This window comes from Ranitomeya imitator, chromosome 5 (assembly GCF_032444005.1).
Source record: "Ranitomeya imitator isolate aRanImi1 chromosome 5, aRanImi1.pri, whole genome shotgun sequence".
Taxonomy (NCBI): Eukaryota; Metazoa; Chordata; class Amphibia; order Anura; family Dendrobatidae; genus Ranitomeya; species Ranitomeya imitator.
This window is the reverse complement of record NC_091286.1, coordinates 576,281,115-576,296,260: the sequence shown is the minus strand read 5'-3', so window position 1 is coordinate 576,296,260 and position 15,146 is coordinate 576,281,115. Positions and strand designations below refer to the sequence as shown.

The 15,146-nt window shown below is 43.6% G+C and overlaps 1 protein-coding gene across 1 annotated transcript in view; it reads left to right on the top strand.

Moving 5' to 3' along the window:
- The window catches only part of RBP1 (retinol binding protein 1), a 49,358-nt gene that overhangs the window by 15,407 nt on the left and 18,805 nt on the right, over positions 1-15,146 (top strand). The window contains exon 2 of the mRNA XM_069727822.1: positions 1,342-1,520. Coding sequence (XP_069583923.1) covers positions 1,342-1,520 — 179 coding nt within the window. The remainder of the gene's footprint in view (positions 1-1,341; positions 1,521-15,146) is intronic.

The following is a 15,146-nucleotide window of genomic DNA, read 5'->3' as shown; positions in this document are numbered from 1 at the left end:
GCATGATGGCCCCCACAGACTCCCTATGCAGGACAATGGCCTCTCACAGACCCCCTTTGTGGCACGATGGCCTCTCAAAGACCCCCTACGTGGCACGATGGCCTCTCACAGATCCCCTACGTGGCGCGATGGCCTCTCACAGACCCCCTACGCAGCACGATGGCCTCTCACAGACCCCCCTACGCAGCACGATGGCCTCTCACAGACCCCCCTACGCAGCACGATGGCCTCTCACAGACCCCCCTACGCAGCACGATGGCCTCTCACAGACCCCCCTACGCAGCACGATGGCCTCTCACAGACCCCCCTACGCAGCACGATGGCCTCTCACAGACCCCCCTACGCAGCACGATGGCCTCTCACAGACCCCCCCTACGCAGCACGATGGCCTCTCACAGACCCCCTACGCAGCACGATGGCCTCTCACAGACCCCCCTACGCAGCACGATGGCCTCTCACAGACCCCCCTACGCAGCACGATGGCCTCTCACAGACCCCCCTACGCAGCACGATGGCCTCTCACAGACCCCCCTACGCAGCACGATGGCCTCTCACAGACCCCCCTACGCAGCACGATGGCCTCTCACAGACCCCCCTATGCAGCACGATGGCCTCTCACAGACCCCCCTACGCAGCACGATGGCCTCTCACAGACCCCCCCTACGCAGCACGATGGCCTCTCACAGACCCCCCTACGCAGCACGATGGCCTCCCACAGACCCCCTATGCAGCACGATGGCCTCCCACAGACCCCCTACGCAGCACGATGGCCTCCCACAGTCCCTCTACGCAGCACAATGGCTCTACAGTTTCTTAAAAGTACTGACAATTTAAACAAAAATACTCCCTAGCCAATTTCTCCACTTCTCCCTCCTATGCAGGGTACTGAGCTCTGCACAGCAGGTGCAGTGCTATCATTTTACCTGTTGCTCCCTTATTGGCACAGGCTCAATGATGGGAAAAGGATGCTGACAGCTCTCTGTCTCATTATATCAATAGGGGAGGCTACGTGGTGCAGGACGCCACAGTTTCCAGCCCTTTGGATGCCCTGGTCCACGGGCTGGACAGGAACACTCAAAGGCTCATTGTGGCCCTTAGGTTGCCCTTTTCCCAGGCCTGCTGTAGAGGCCAAAATAATGCTAAGCATGTAAAATGTAGTATTATTGGGCCTGAGCCTTTCTTCTTCCCAGTGTAGTGTATGTTTTGGATAGGTCAACGGCTTAGTTCATCTGAGTTGGATTTGTGCCACTGATTAAAAGAAAGACAATCCTGAGAGCAACCACTTTAGATTTGAAGGATTCTCCACAATAGAAACCTCTTCTCTCCTTCTTCCCTATGCAGATGTCAATGTGGCCATCAGGAAAATCGCCACTCTGCTGAAACCAGACAAAGATATTATTCAGAACGGAGAGCACATGGTCATTAAAACGCTGAGCACTTTTAGAAACTACAACATGGAGTTTGATGTGGGAAAAGAGTTTGAAGAGGATTTGACTGGAGTAGATGATCGCAAATGCATGGTAAGAATTAAGGCCAGATTAGCCCATTTCTAGAACAATGGGCGCCTTATTGAGATTAGTTCTGAATTCCCTTAGTATACTTGTACCACCTCTGCTGGAAGGCGATTTCGTGAACTTTGCACCATTGCACAAGAGCTGTCCTTTCATATGTCCTTCTATCCTACACACTGTAAGCAGCCTGTCACGGTATGGTCTCTGCTGAATACAAATGTATATAGGACATGGTGGAATTAGTGCCGCCATATCCTTCCAAACCTTGTACCTTGAGAATGCCAAAGACATGACTTGCCGTAATCCATATGCATGGCAGATAAGTGATCACTGAGGAAAACAAAGTAACAGAATTTACATATAGAGAATATGGACTGCAGAATGGGCTTTAGGTGGTTTTAATATTTCTTGTATGTATTTTAGGATTTTAATAATATTTTTGTGTTTCTTGGGTCTAAGACATATTTGAAAATTGCTTTTAATATTTTGAAATACTACTAATAGAAACAGGAGAAGCCAATGCTTTCTCCCAATGTTTTTTTTTTTTAAGAAAAACCTGAAAAAGATGACCATAAGGCTTGTTCACTTGTTAGATTTTTCCAGATTTTTTTTGCCACACTGGCAAAGGAATATTTCTGAGCTGCTTATATTTTTTTGTCCTTGCACATTTGAAATTTCAAAGCATTTTTTTTTCAAATCTGCAGTAAGTTAATTCATCATTTTTTTTTTTTTTTTTTTGTTATTATTATTTTTTTTTCAGCGCTTTTTAAATTACTCAAATGAATAGGGGGGAAAACGGATTAAAAAAATGCTGCAAAAAACATATTTTGTGCAGTATTTTTCCTGCCAACACTGTTTTGAAAAGTCTGCTGCAAATACTAATAGTGGGCGTATTCAAGAGGACGGTGAAAATCTGAGCAATACTTACCCGCAGTCCTAGAACTTAAAATATGATTTTTTTTTAGTGGATGTATAAGTTCTGTAAACTATGGGATGTAATGGGAGGTCATTTTGAGGTTGTGTAATTATAGTAATTGACTACTATAATAACTGAATGCTGCAGAAAAATGTTGCAGGGTCATTATCTGTCCTTTTAGTCATTACTGTGGGGTCGGCAGTCATTCCCAGGGATAAGAGAATATACAAAGCCTGACATTACTGCTGTGGGAGCTGAGAACATCTGGATGTCCTCTGCAAAGTGTTACGGGCTCTGCCCCCCACTCCGCTGTCATAAACTCCTATTTCCTTTTTAGTTTGTTCACCTTGGGTCACATTTTCTCTCATGCTGACTATCTTTTGGCAGATGCAATGTTATCTTTTTTACAAACTCCAGTAAAAAAAAAAAATTAAATGTAATCTTTACAGAATATATTCTGAGTCCACTGTCAAATCCATTTGGAGTAATATATTGCTCCAATTGGATTTGACAGTGAATAGCAAATTTTTAATAATTGTGGTTACTTAAATATTGATATACAGTGACCCAATGTCTTTTCATTAACGCCTTTGCTTCTATAACTATGTCTAAAGTGGATTTGCTAATATGTTTGCACCCAGATTTTGATGAAAAATGGCAAAATTCAAACAGAGACCACATAACGTTTTGAGATGGGACTTGTTTTTATCTAAAAAACTAATTAAAGCTGCCAAAAAGGAAACAGAGAAGCACATTGCTAAGGAGAGTAAAACTAATCCCAAACTGTTCTTCAACTATATCTATAGTAAAAGAATAAAAACTGAAAATGTAGGCCCCTTAAAAAATAGTGAGGAAAGAATGGTTGTAGATCACGAGGAAAAAGCTAACATATTAAACACCTTCTTCTCCACGGTATTCACGGTGGAAAATGAAATGATAGGTGAAATCCCAAGAAACAATGAAAACCCTATATTAAGGGTCACCAATCTAACCCAAGAAGAGGTGCGAAACCGGCTAAATAAGATTAAAATAGATAAATCTCCGGGTCCGGATGGCATACACCCACGAGTACTAAGAGAACTAAGTAATGTAATAGATAAACCATTATTTCTTATTTTTAGGGACTCTATAATGACGGGGTCTGTTCCGCAGGACTGGCGCATAGCAAATGTGGTGCCAATATTCAAAAAGGGCTCTAAAAGTGAACCTGGAAATTATAGGCCAGTAAGTCTAACCTCTATTGTTGGTAAAATATTTGAAGGGTTTCTGAAGGATGTTATTCTGGATTATCTCAATGAGAATAACTGTTTAACTCCATATCAGCATGGGTTTATGAGAAATCGCTCCTGTCAAACCAATCTAATCAGTTTTTATGAAGAGGTAAGCTATAGGCTGGACCACAGTGAGTCATTGGACGTGGTATATCTCGATTTTTCCAAAGCGTTTGATACCGTGCCGCACAAGAGGTTGGTACACAAAATGAGAATGCTTGGTCTGGGGGAAAATGTGTGTAAATGGGTTAGTAACTGGCTTAGTGATAGAAAGCAGAGGGTGGTTATAAATGGTATAGTCTCTAACTGGGTCGCTGTGACCAGTGGGGTACCGCAGGGGTCAGTATTGGGACCTGTTCTCTTCAACATATTCATTAATGATCTGGTAGAAGGTTTACACAGTAAAATATCGATATTTGCAGATGATACAAAACTATGTAAAGCAGTTAATACAAGAGAAGATAGTATTCTGCTACAGATGGATCTGGATAAGTTGGAAACTTGGGCTGAAAGGTGGCAGATGAGGTTTAACAATGATAAATGTAAGGTTATACACATGGGAAGAAGGAATCAATATCACCATTACACACTGAATGGGAAACCACTGGGTAAATCTGACAGAGAGAAGGACTTGGGGATCCTAGTTAATGATAAACTTACCTGGAGCAGCCAGTGCCAGGCAGCAGCTGCCAAGGCAAACAGGATCATGGGGTGCATTAAAAGAGGTCTGGATACACATGATGAGAGCATTATACTGCCTCTGTACAAATCCCTAGTTAGACCGCACATGGAGTACTGTGTCCAGTTTTGGGCACCGGTGCTCAGGAAGGATATAATGGAACTAGAGAGAGTACAAAGGAGGGCAACAAAATTAATAAAGGGGATGGGAGAACTACAATACCCAGATAGATTAGCGAAATTAGGATTATTTAGTCTAGAAAAAAGACGACTGAGGGGCGATCTAATAACCATGTATAAGTATATAAGGGGACAATACAAATATCTCGCTGAGGATCTGTTTATACCAAGGAAGGTGACGGGCACAAGGGGGCATTCTTTGCGTCTGGAGGAGAGAAGGTTTTTCTACCAACATAGAAGAGGATTCTTTACTGTTAGGGCAGTGAGAATCTGGAATTGCTTGCCTGAGGAGGTGGTGATGGCGAACTCAGTCGAGGGGTTCAAGAGAGGCCTGGATGTCTTCCTGGAGCAGAACAATATTGTATCATACAATTAGGTTCTGTAGAAGGACGTAGATCTGGGGATTTATTATGATGGAATATAGGCTGAACTGGATGGACAAATGTCTTTTTTCGGCCTTACTAACTATGTTACTATGTTACTATGTTACTATGTTTTGCCTTGTGGGACAGAAAGGCTGAGTGCTTGATTCCCTCCCGCCACCTTTCCATGACCATTGCAGGGTTATTCTGGCTCTGCTCAGAATCTGATGTCATTATATACAGATATCTCCTGGAACGTGTGTGATTGTCAGGTATCGTGCACTAGCTCTGTTCTAATAAACCTTAAGGGGTTATCTACTATTTGGATATTCCCCCCTTCTTGAAAGTTGTAGTCCCTGATTAAAAATAATAATATTGCACTTCCCTCCGATACCAACGCTGTTCTAGTGATATTAGCCCTGGGTGTCCCATCATTCACATGAGCACTGCAGCCAAACAGCGGCTGTTAATGGGCTGCAGCGCTCAATGTCGTGCGAGCGCTAGGAAATGCAGAGCTGGTATTGCTTTACCAGTGTTCTTACGGGAGGTGAGTATAGTGGACAAAGCCTATTTGGATCCTACTGCTACTATGGGGAATCGGAGTTCCTTGCACATATTCCATATATATCCATAGGGCCCCAGTTACTTAAAAAATTGAAGGGGAAAGAGTATAGATACAAAATTAAATACAACAGATATAAATCTTTATTGATAATATTTCATTATTTGAAGGGAAATAACTTTCCAGAAAGAATGATATAGGTACAGCAAGGTACAAAGAGAAGTTAAACAGGTGGATCGCCCCCGTTTAGGGCCAGGGGTACTCGGTACCGGGTCCTTCGGTTCTCAATGGGGATGTCACGGTGGCTGACCCTGTCCATGGCCCTTGGGAGGTCCATTGTAAAAAATAAGGGAAAGGGTTTTAAAGGGGAAATGTTCGTGACGCCACCTGTGGTATTCGGTCAGGGTGACCGACGCTGCTTTAAGGGGTCCGCTGGAGTGATGTTATGGCAGCTAGATGGTATACCTTCCCACAGGTGAAGTGTGTCCCCAGGGCTTCCCAGTGTGTGTGTGGATGATGGATGGTGTGAGGCGCAGTGAAGAACGAGGACACAACTTTGCAGTCTCTTTACCTTTACTGAAGGCTTCAGCATCCACAGTCCAGAGCACAGATCACAGGGCAGGCAGAGTCCGTCCAGTTTGGAGGCAAATCCAGAGTCCCCTTATCCAGGTGGAAATCAGTAGCCTTCCTCTAGCGCCTGGGTGTTGTAGCACCTTACTGCTGAGCTTCTCATAAGGTCCTCACAACTGTTGTAGGTGTTCTAGATGTTGTGTCTCTCTCTGTTCCCGTGATGGATAGGACAAACCCGTATGACCGGTGGAGTGAGGCTTTTTACAGGGACTCTATCACGCCCCAGCCTCTCGTGGGTGCCACCTTGCCTCCTTGGGTATAGGGCGGGCAGGTAACGTGGAATTAGCTGTCCTGCCAATCTCTGGAGAAAGAGATTCCTAGGAGAATCTTAGGGTAATAGGTCGTTTAGAGAACCTTTTCTTGATATGCTAATTTATTGAGACAGGTTTTTTGGGTTATCAGGAGTTATATGCCAAAATCATCAGTATTAAAACAATAAAAGACCTGACAAATTTCAGTTGGTGGATAATGAATCTATAATATATGAAAGTTTAATTGTAATCATTACATTATGGTAAATAATGAAATTTAACACTATATGCTAATTTTTTGAGAAGGACCTGTGTGTGTGTATATATATATATATATATATATATATATATATATATATATATATATATATATATATATATATATATTATAGGTATGCACTGACATACTTTATTTTGCATTACGCTTTTGTAGTGATAACAGTAATCAACTAATGTACAGCTGTGCTCAACAGTTTACATACTCTGGCAGAAGTTTTGCTTTCTTGGCCCTTTTTCAGAGAATATGAATAACACCAAAACTTTTTCTTCACTCATGGTTAGTGGTTGGGTGAAGCCATTTATTGTCAAGCTAATGTGTTTTCTCCTTTTAAATCATAATGACAACACAAAACATCCAAATGACCCTGATCAAAAGTTCACATACCCTGGTGATTTTGGCCTGATAACATGCACAGAAATTGACACAAATGGGTTTGAATGGCTACTAAAGGTAACATCCTCACCTGTGATCTGTTTGCTTGTAATCGGTGTGTGTGCATAAAAGCTGAGTGAGTTTCTGGGATCTAGACAGACTCTTGCATCTTTCATCCAGCCACTGACGTTTCTGGATTGGGAGTCATGGGAAAAGCAAAAGAATTGTCAACGGATCTAGTTGAACTGTATAAAACAGGAAAAGATATCCAAGGAATTGATCATGCCTGTCAGCAGCATTCAAACTGTGATTAACAAATGGAAAATCAAGGGCTCTGTAAAACAAAACCACGGTCAGGTAGACCAATAAAAATGTCCTCCACAACTGCCAGGAAAATTGTTTTGGATGCAAAGAAAAACCCACAAATAACATCAGCTGAACTACAGGACTCTCAGAAAACTAGCAGTGTGGCTGTTTTCAAGATGCACAAAAAGGAGGCACTAGAAGAAAAATGGGCTGCATGGTCGAGTCGCCAGAAGAAAGCCATTACTGCATAAATGCCACTAAGTATCTCGCCTACAATACGCAAAACAACACAGAGACAAGCCTCAAAACGTTTGTATCACAGTAATTTGGAGTGATGAGACCAAATTGAACTTTTTGGCCACAACTATAAACGCTACATTTGGAGAGAGGTCAACAAGGCCTATGATGAAAGGAACACCATTCCTACTGTAAAGCAAGGAGGTGGATCTCTGATGTTTTGGGGATGTGTGAGCTACAAAGGCACAGGAAACTTGGTCAAAGTGGAAGGAAAGATGAATGCAGCACATTATCAGCAAATATTGAAGGGAAATTTGCACTCATCAGCCCGGAAACTGCACGTGGCACGTACTTGGACGTTCCAGCATGACAACGATCCAAAACACAAGACCAAGTCGACCTGTCATTGACTACAGCAGAATAAACAAAAAACACCTGTTTGGGAGAGAAGAACAGGCAAATTGCGGCGCCCTAAGTGTGTAAACACAATATTATAGTCTTTAAAGGGTGCACAATTTTATGCACTCACCTGATAAAAGACTAAAATGGCTTTAGATCGTGTATCCTCCAAATTCCCTCTGAGATACTTTTCAATATACAGGGCTTGAAGCTTGCCTCGAGTGGATCCAAGTGAGAGAGCCAGAGTAAGGCTCACACAGGATGAGTAGTTCAAGAAAAGCACATCCAGCCCATGAATGGCAGCGCTTCCCAGGACTCACATTCAAAGATGATATTTCATATTTTTTTTATTTCATAACTTAAAATAGAAGAAATACAATGCGTTTCGGATACAGTATATATCCTTCTTCAGGTATCATAAAAACACAGTACAAATCCTACTCAAGGATTTTGTACTGTGTTTTTATGATACCAGAAGAAGGATATATACTGTATCCGAAACGCGTTGTATCTCTTCTATTTTAAGCTTTGAAATAAAAAAATATGAAATATCATCTTTGAATGTGAGTCCTGGGAAGCGCTGCCATTCATGGGCTGGATGTGCTTTTCTTGAACTACAGCAGAATAAAGTTAAGGTTCTGAAATGGCCATCTCAGTCTCCTGACCTCAATATCGTTGAGCCACTCTGCATAGATCTCAAGTGCACAGTTCATGCTAGACAGCCCAGGAACTTACAGGAACTGGAAGCTTTTGCCAAGAAGAGTGGGCAGCTTTACCATCTGAGAAAATAAAGAACCTCATCCACAACTACCACAAAAGACTTCAAGCGGTCATTGATGTTAGCGGGGGCAATACACTGGATTAAGAAATGGGGTATGTGAACTTTTGATCAGGGTCATTTTGGATGTTTTGGGTTGTCATTATGATTTAAAAAGAGAAAACGCAATAGTCTTACAAATGGCTTCACCCAACCACTAACCGTGAGTGGAGAAAAAGTTTTGGTGTTATCATTCATATTCTCGGAAAAAAAGGCCAAAAAAGCAAAAATTCTCCTGGGGTATGTAAACTTTTGAGCACAACTCTAGTATCACATACAATATGCATCTCATGTGCATGGGGTCCTACACAGGGACACATGTCTGGACTTTATGTTCAGCAAATTTGCTTGTAGATTTCTTCATTGTGAGATCGGGGCCAAAAATATAGTCCCAAACAGTTTATTTTGATTACCTACACTGTATACATTGTAATATACTCTGTTTTCTTCGGTTTGGTTCACATTACACATTTAGATGAGAAATGCAGCTCCTCTGTTACCACGGTGTTAATTCGAGACCCCCCCTCCCTTAATATAGATGTATTTGAGGCACTATTGTGAATACTCACATTAAAGTTACCAGGGATTTACTTTGGGATATTTTAGTACTTAAGTTAATGGGGCAAAGGTTACGCCACGTACACCAGGGGGGAAAGGACAAGGTTAATTACAAAGCTGAGATAATACTTAATCGAGCTGTGTAAGATCTTGGCAGACCGCAGATCTGTCCAGAGACCACAGCAATATTCTGGCTACATATGATTTAAAAATGTCTATTCTGTACTGTAAATGGCTGTTTGTGGTGTAAAAACACAAAGGGTTCTATGAATGTGGATAAATATGTAAGAAATAAAAAATCACATGCAGAAACTTGAAGATTTGTTTTGAATTATAGTCCAGTCCCAAGAAGAGAAAATGGAGCTGGGTGAAATATGCCCTGTCGTACCATCTACTATATGAAAGTGATATACAATTCACAAAATTAGAATATCATCAATAAGTTAATTTATTTCAGTTCTTCAATGCAAAAAGTGAAACTCGTATATTATCAGTACAAACAGAGCAATCTGTTTCAAGTGTTTATATCTGTTTGTTGATGATTATGGCTTACAGCCAATGAAAACCCAAAAGTCATTATCTCAGTAAATTAGAATAATGAACAAAAAACACCTGGAAAGGCTTCATAAGCGTTTAAAAAGGTCCCATAGTCTGTTTCAGTAGACTCCACAATCATGGGGAAGACTGCTGACTTGACATGTCCAAAAGGCAGACATTGACACACTCTACAAGGAGGGTAAGCCACAAAAAGGTCATTGCTAAAGAAACTGTCTGTTCAGTGTGCTGTAACCAAGCATATTAATAGAAAGTTGAGTGGAAGGAAAAAGTGTGGTTAAAAAAAAAAAAAAAAAAAGTGCACAAGCAACCGGGATAACCGCAGCCTTGAAAGGATTGCTAAGGAAAGGCCATTCAAAATTTGGGGGAGATTCACAAGGAGTGGACTGCTGCTGGAGTCATTGCTTCAAGAGCCACCACACACAGACGTATCCAGGACATGGGCTACAAGTGTCACATTCCTTGTGTCAAGCCACTCATGACCAATAGACAACGCCAGAAGCGTCTTACCTGGCCAAGGAGAAAAAGAACTGGACTGTTGCTCAGTGGTTCAAGGTGTTGTTTTCAGATGAAAGTAAATTTTGCATTTCATTTGGAAATCAAGGTCCCAGAGTCTAGAGGAAGAGTGGAGAGGCCACAATCCAAGCTGCTTGAAGTCTAGTGTGAAGTTTCCACAATCGGTGATGGTTTGGGGAGCCATGTTATCTGCTGGTGTAGGTCCACTGTGTTTTATTAAGACCAAAGTCAGCACAGCCGTCTGCCAGGAAATTTTAGAGCACTTCATGTTTCCCTCTGCTGACAAGCTTTTTTCTATCAGGTATTGGCAACAGGAAGATGAGACCGTAGACCCAACAATGCAGACGAGCTGAAGGCTGCTATCAAAGCAACCTGGGATTCCATAACACCTCAGCAGTGCCACAGGCTGATCCCCTCCATGTCACACGGCATTGATGCAGTAATTGATGCAAAAGGAGCCCGACCAAGTATTGAGTGCATTTACGGAACATACATTTCAGTAGGCCAATATTTCGGGTTTTAAAATAATTTTTCTAGCTGGTGTTATAAAGAATTCTAATTTACTGAGATAATGACTTGGGTTTTCATTGGCTATAAGAAATAATTGTCAACATTAACAGAAATAAACACTTGACATAGATTACTCTGTTTGTAATGACTAATATATTATACTAGATGGTGGCCCGATTTTAACGCATCGGGTATTCTAGAATATGCATGTCCACGTAGTATATTGCACAGCCCACGTAGTATATTGCCCAGCCACGTAGTATATTGCCCAGCCATGTAGTATATTGCCCAGCCATGTAGTATATTGCCCAGTGATGTAGTATACTGCACAGAGCCTCGTAGTTTATTGCACAGCGACGTAGTATATAGCACAGAGCCACGTAGTATATTGCCCAGCCACGTAGTATATTGCCCCGCCACGTAGTATATTGCCCAGTCACGTAGTATATTGCCCAGTGACGTAGCATACAGCACAGAGCCACGTAGTATATTGCACAGCGACGTAGCATACAGCACAGAGCCATGTAGTATATTGCACAGCGACGTAGTATACAGCACAGAGCCACGTAGTATATTGCCAAGCCATGCAGTATATTGCCCAGCCACGTATGTCACAGGTTAAAAAATAAAAAATTAACGTATAATCACCTTCCGAGGGCCCCTTGTAGTTCGGTCACATGACCGTGACGTCATGGCAGGTCCTTCTCGCGCAGGCGTGCAGGGCCTGTGATGACGTCGCGGTCACATGACCGTGACGTCATGACAAGTCCTTCTTCCATACCATCCTTGGCACCGGAACCTACTGCTTGCATGAAGCGGTCACCGGAGCATCGCGAAAGGTGAGTATATAATGATTTTTTATTTTTTTCAATTATTTTTAACATTAGATGTTTTAACTATTGACGCTGCATAGGCAGCACCAATAGTAAAAACTTGGTCACACAGGGTTAATAGCTGCGGTAACGGAGTTAGTTACCCGTGGAATAACGCGGTCCATTACCGCTGGAATTAACCCTGTGTGAGCGGTGACTGCGGGGAGTATGGAGCGGTCGCCGGGCGCTGACTGCAGGGGAGGGACTAATCGGACTGTGGCCGTTGCTGATTGGTCGCGGTAGCCATGACAGGCAGCTGGCAAGACTAATCAGCTACTTGGATTCCATGACAGACAGAGGCCGCGACCAATGAATATCTGTGACAGACAGAAGGACAGACAGAAAGACGGAAGTGACCCTTAGACAATTATATAGTAGATGAGTTTCACTTTTTTAATTGAAGAACTGAAATAAATTAACTTTTTGATGATATTCTAATTTTGTGAGAAGCACCTGTATGTATTCCATGTGGAAACCTCTTCACCAGCAGGTCTTCTCCTTGGGATCCTGAACCCCCCCAAAAATCAGAAATAAGCATTTGGGTAAGCGGAAAACATAAATGTGTTATTACATAGGGATGATTGAAATGTCAGGATGCCCTAATTATTTTTCGCAAAGCACAGTAATGGCATACTTATTGCTAATATACATAATAAGCCAAACATAAAGTTTCTTTCTTTTATATTATTGTCTTTCTTCATTTATATCTGCCCCTCGGTGCATTCAGATTCATACAGCTGATTGGGCGATCTAATTTTGATCAGCTAAAACTACATATCCCAACAGTATTTGATTTTCCCTCCACCCTATCCTGTGTGCTCCTGAGAAGTTTTAACTGTCCAAGTTCTCATCAAACTAATCAAAGAATTCACTCTCTGCTCCTATGCACTCTTTGCTCCTATGCACTCTCTGCTCCTGTGCACTCTCTGCTCCTCTGCAATACCCTTGAAGACTTAACTTATGTTCTGCAATCTACATCAGTGCAGCTGCCTATGTGCTTTTACATAACTAGCTAGTTCTAGCAGTGCTCTACTTTCCTGCCCTTCTCCACAACAGCAGTGTAGAACCGTAATTGTTGCCTATTGTCTACAGATCAGTAATATTAAACTTCCAATGCTGTTCTGTTGATGCATATGGCAGAAAATAATCCTCTGTCTTGTGTATATGTAGCGCAGCATTTGCAGTTTCACATCACTGCTCTTTAAAGGGAATCTGTTATGCTATGTAATCTGAAGACAGCAGGAGATGGGTTGAAACACAGAACTCAGGAATGTGTCACTTGTCAAAGTGCTTGCTGTTCTTTACTAAAGGTACCGTCACACTAGACGATATCGCTAGCGATCCGTGACGTTGCAGCGTCCTCGCTAGCGATATCGTCCAGTGTGACAGGCAGCAGCGATCAGGCCCCTGCTGTGCTGTCGCTGGTCGGGGAAGAAAGTCCAGAACTTTGTTTCGTCGCTGGACTCCCCGCAGACATCGCTGAATCGGTGTGTGTGACACCGATTCAGCGATGTCTTCGCTGGTAACCAGGGTAAACATCGGGTAACTAAGCGCAGGGCCGCGCTTAGTAACCCGATGTTTACCCTGGTTACCATCCTAAAAGTAAATAAAAACAAACAGTACATACTTACCTACCGCTCTCTGTCCTCCAGCGCTGTGCTCTGCACTCCTCCTGTACTGGCTGTGAGTGTCGGTCAGCCGGAAAGCAAAGCTGTGACGTCACCGCTCTGCTTTCCGGCCGCTGTGCTCACACAGACAGTACAGGAGGAGTGCAGAGCACAGCGCTGGAGGACAGACGGCTGTAGGTAAGTATGTACTGTTTGTTTTTTTTTACTTTTAGGATGGTAACCAGGGTAAACATCGGGTTACTAAGCGCGGCCCTGCGCTTAGTTACCCGATGTGTACCCTGGTTACCGGCATCGTTGGTCGCTGGAGAGCTGTCTGTGTGACAGCTCTCCAGCGACCAAACAGCGACGCTGCAGCGATCCGGATCGTTGTCGGTATCGCTGCAGCGTCGCTAAGTGTGACGGTACCTTAACTGTGAAGGATTTAACAGATTAACATTGACTAATCCCGCAACCCCCTCCTGTGATAAGTACCTCACTGTCTATGGACTTTGTACACAGAGAGGCTGGTGTTGGAGTAAGCAGCTCTTCCAGCTCTGCTTCATTTTAACCCCTTCCCGACCTTTGACGCACCGTATGCGTCATGAAAACCTGTGCCATTCCGACCTGTGACGCAGCATATGCGTCATGGCCGGATTGGGCTCCTGCAGGCCGGTGAAAGGGTTAACTGTAATTTCACCCGGCCTGCAGGGACAGGAGGAGTTGTACTTTAGCCCAGGGGGGGGTGGCTTCACCCCCCGTGACTACGATCGCTCTGATTGGCTGTTGAAAGTGAAACTGCCAATCAGAGCGATTTGTAATATTTCACCTAAAAAACTGGTGAAATATTACAATCCAGCCATGGCCGATGCTGCAATATCATCGGCCATGGCTGGAAACACTGATGTGCCCCCCCACCCCACCGATCGCCCCCCCAGCCCTCCGATCTGTGGTCCGCTCCCCTCCGTCCTGTGCTCCGCTCCCTCGTCCTCCTGTTCGCTCCCCCGTGCTCCAATCCCACCCCCCATGCTCCAATCCCACCCCCCTGCAGTCCGATCCACCCCCCCGCTCTCCGATCCACCCCCCGCTCTCCGATCCACCCCTCCGCACTGCGATCCACCCCCCCATGCTCCAATCCACCCCCCCCCCCCGTGCTCCCCCCACCTCATCATACTTACCGTCCGTCTTCTTTCCTGGGCGCCGCCATTTTCCAAAATGGCGGGCGCATTCGCAGTGCGCCCGCCGAATCTGCCGGCCAGCAGATTTGTTTCAAGTGCATTTTGATCACTGTGATAAAACCTCACAGTGATCAAAATAAAAAAAATACTAAATGACCCCCCCCCTTTGTCACCCCCATAGGTAGGGACAATAATAAAATAAAGACATATTTTTTTTTCTTCCACTAAGGTTAGAATAGGGTTAGGGTTAGGGTTTCGGTATGTGCACACGTATTCTGGTCCTCTGCAGATTTTTCCGCAGCAGATTTGATAAATCCGCAGTGCTAAACCGCTGCGGATTTATGGCGGATTTACCGCGGTTTCTCTGCGCATTTCACTGCGGTTTTACAACTGCGATTTTCTATTGGAGCAGTTGTAAAACCGCTGCGGAATCCGCAGAAAGAAGTGACATGCTGTGGAATGTAAACCCCTGCGTTTCCGTGCAGTTTTTCTGCAGCATGTGTACAGCGATTTTTGTTTCCCATAGGTTTACATTGAACTGTAAACTCATGGGAAACTGCTGCGGATCCGCAGCATTTTCC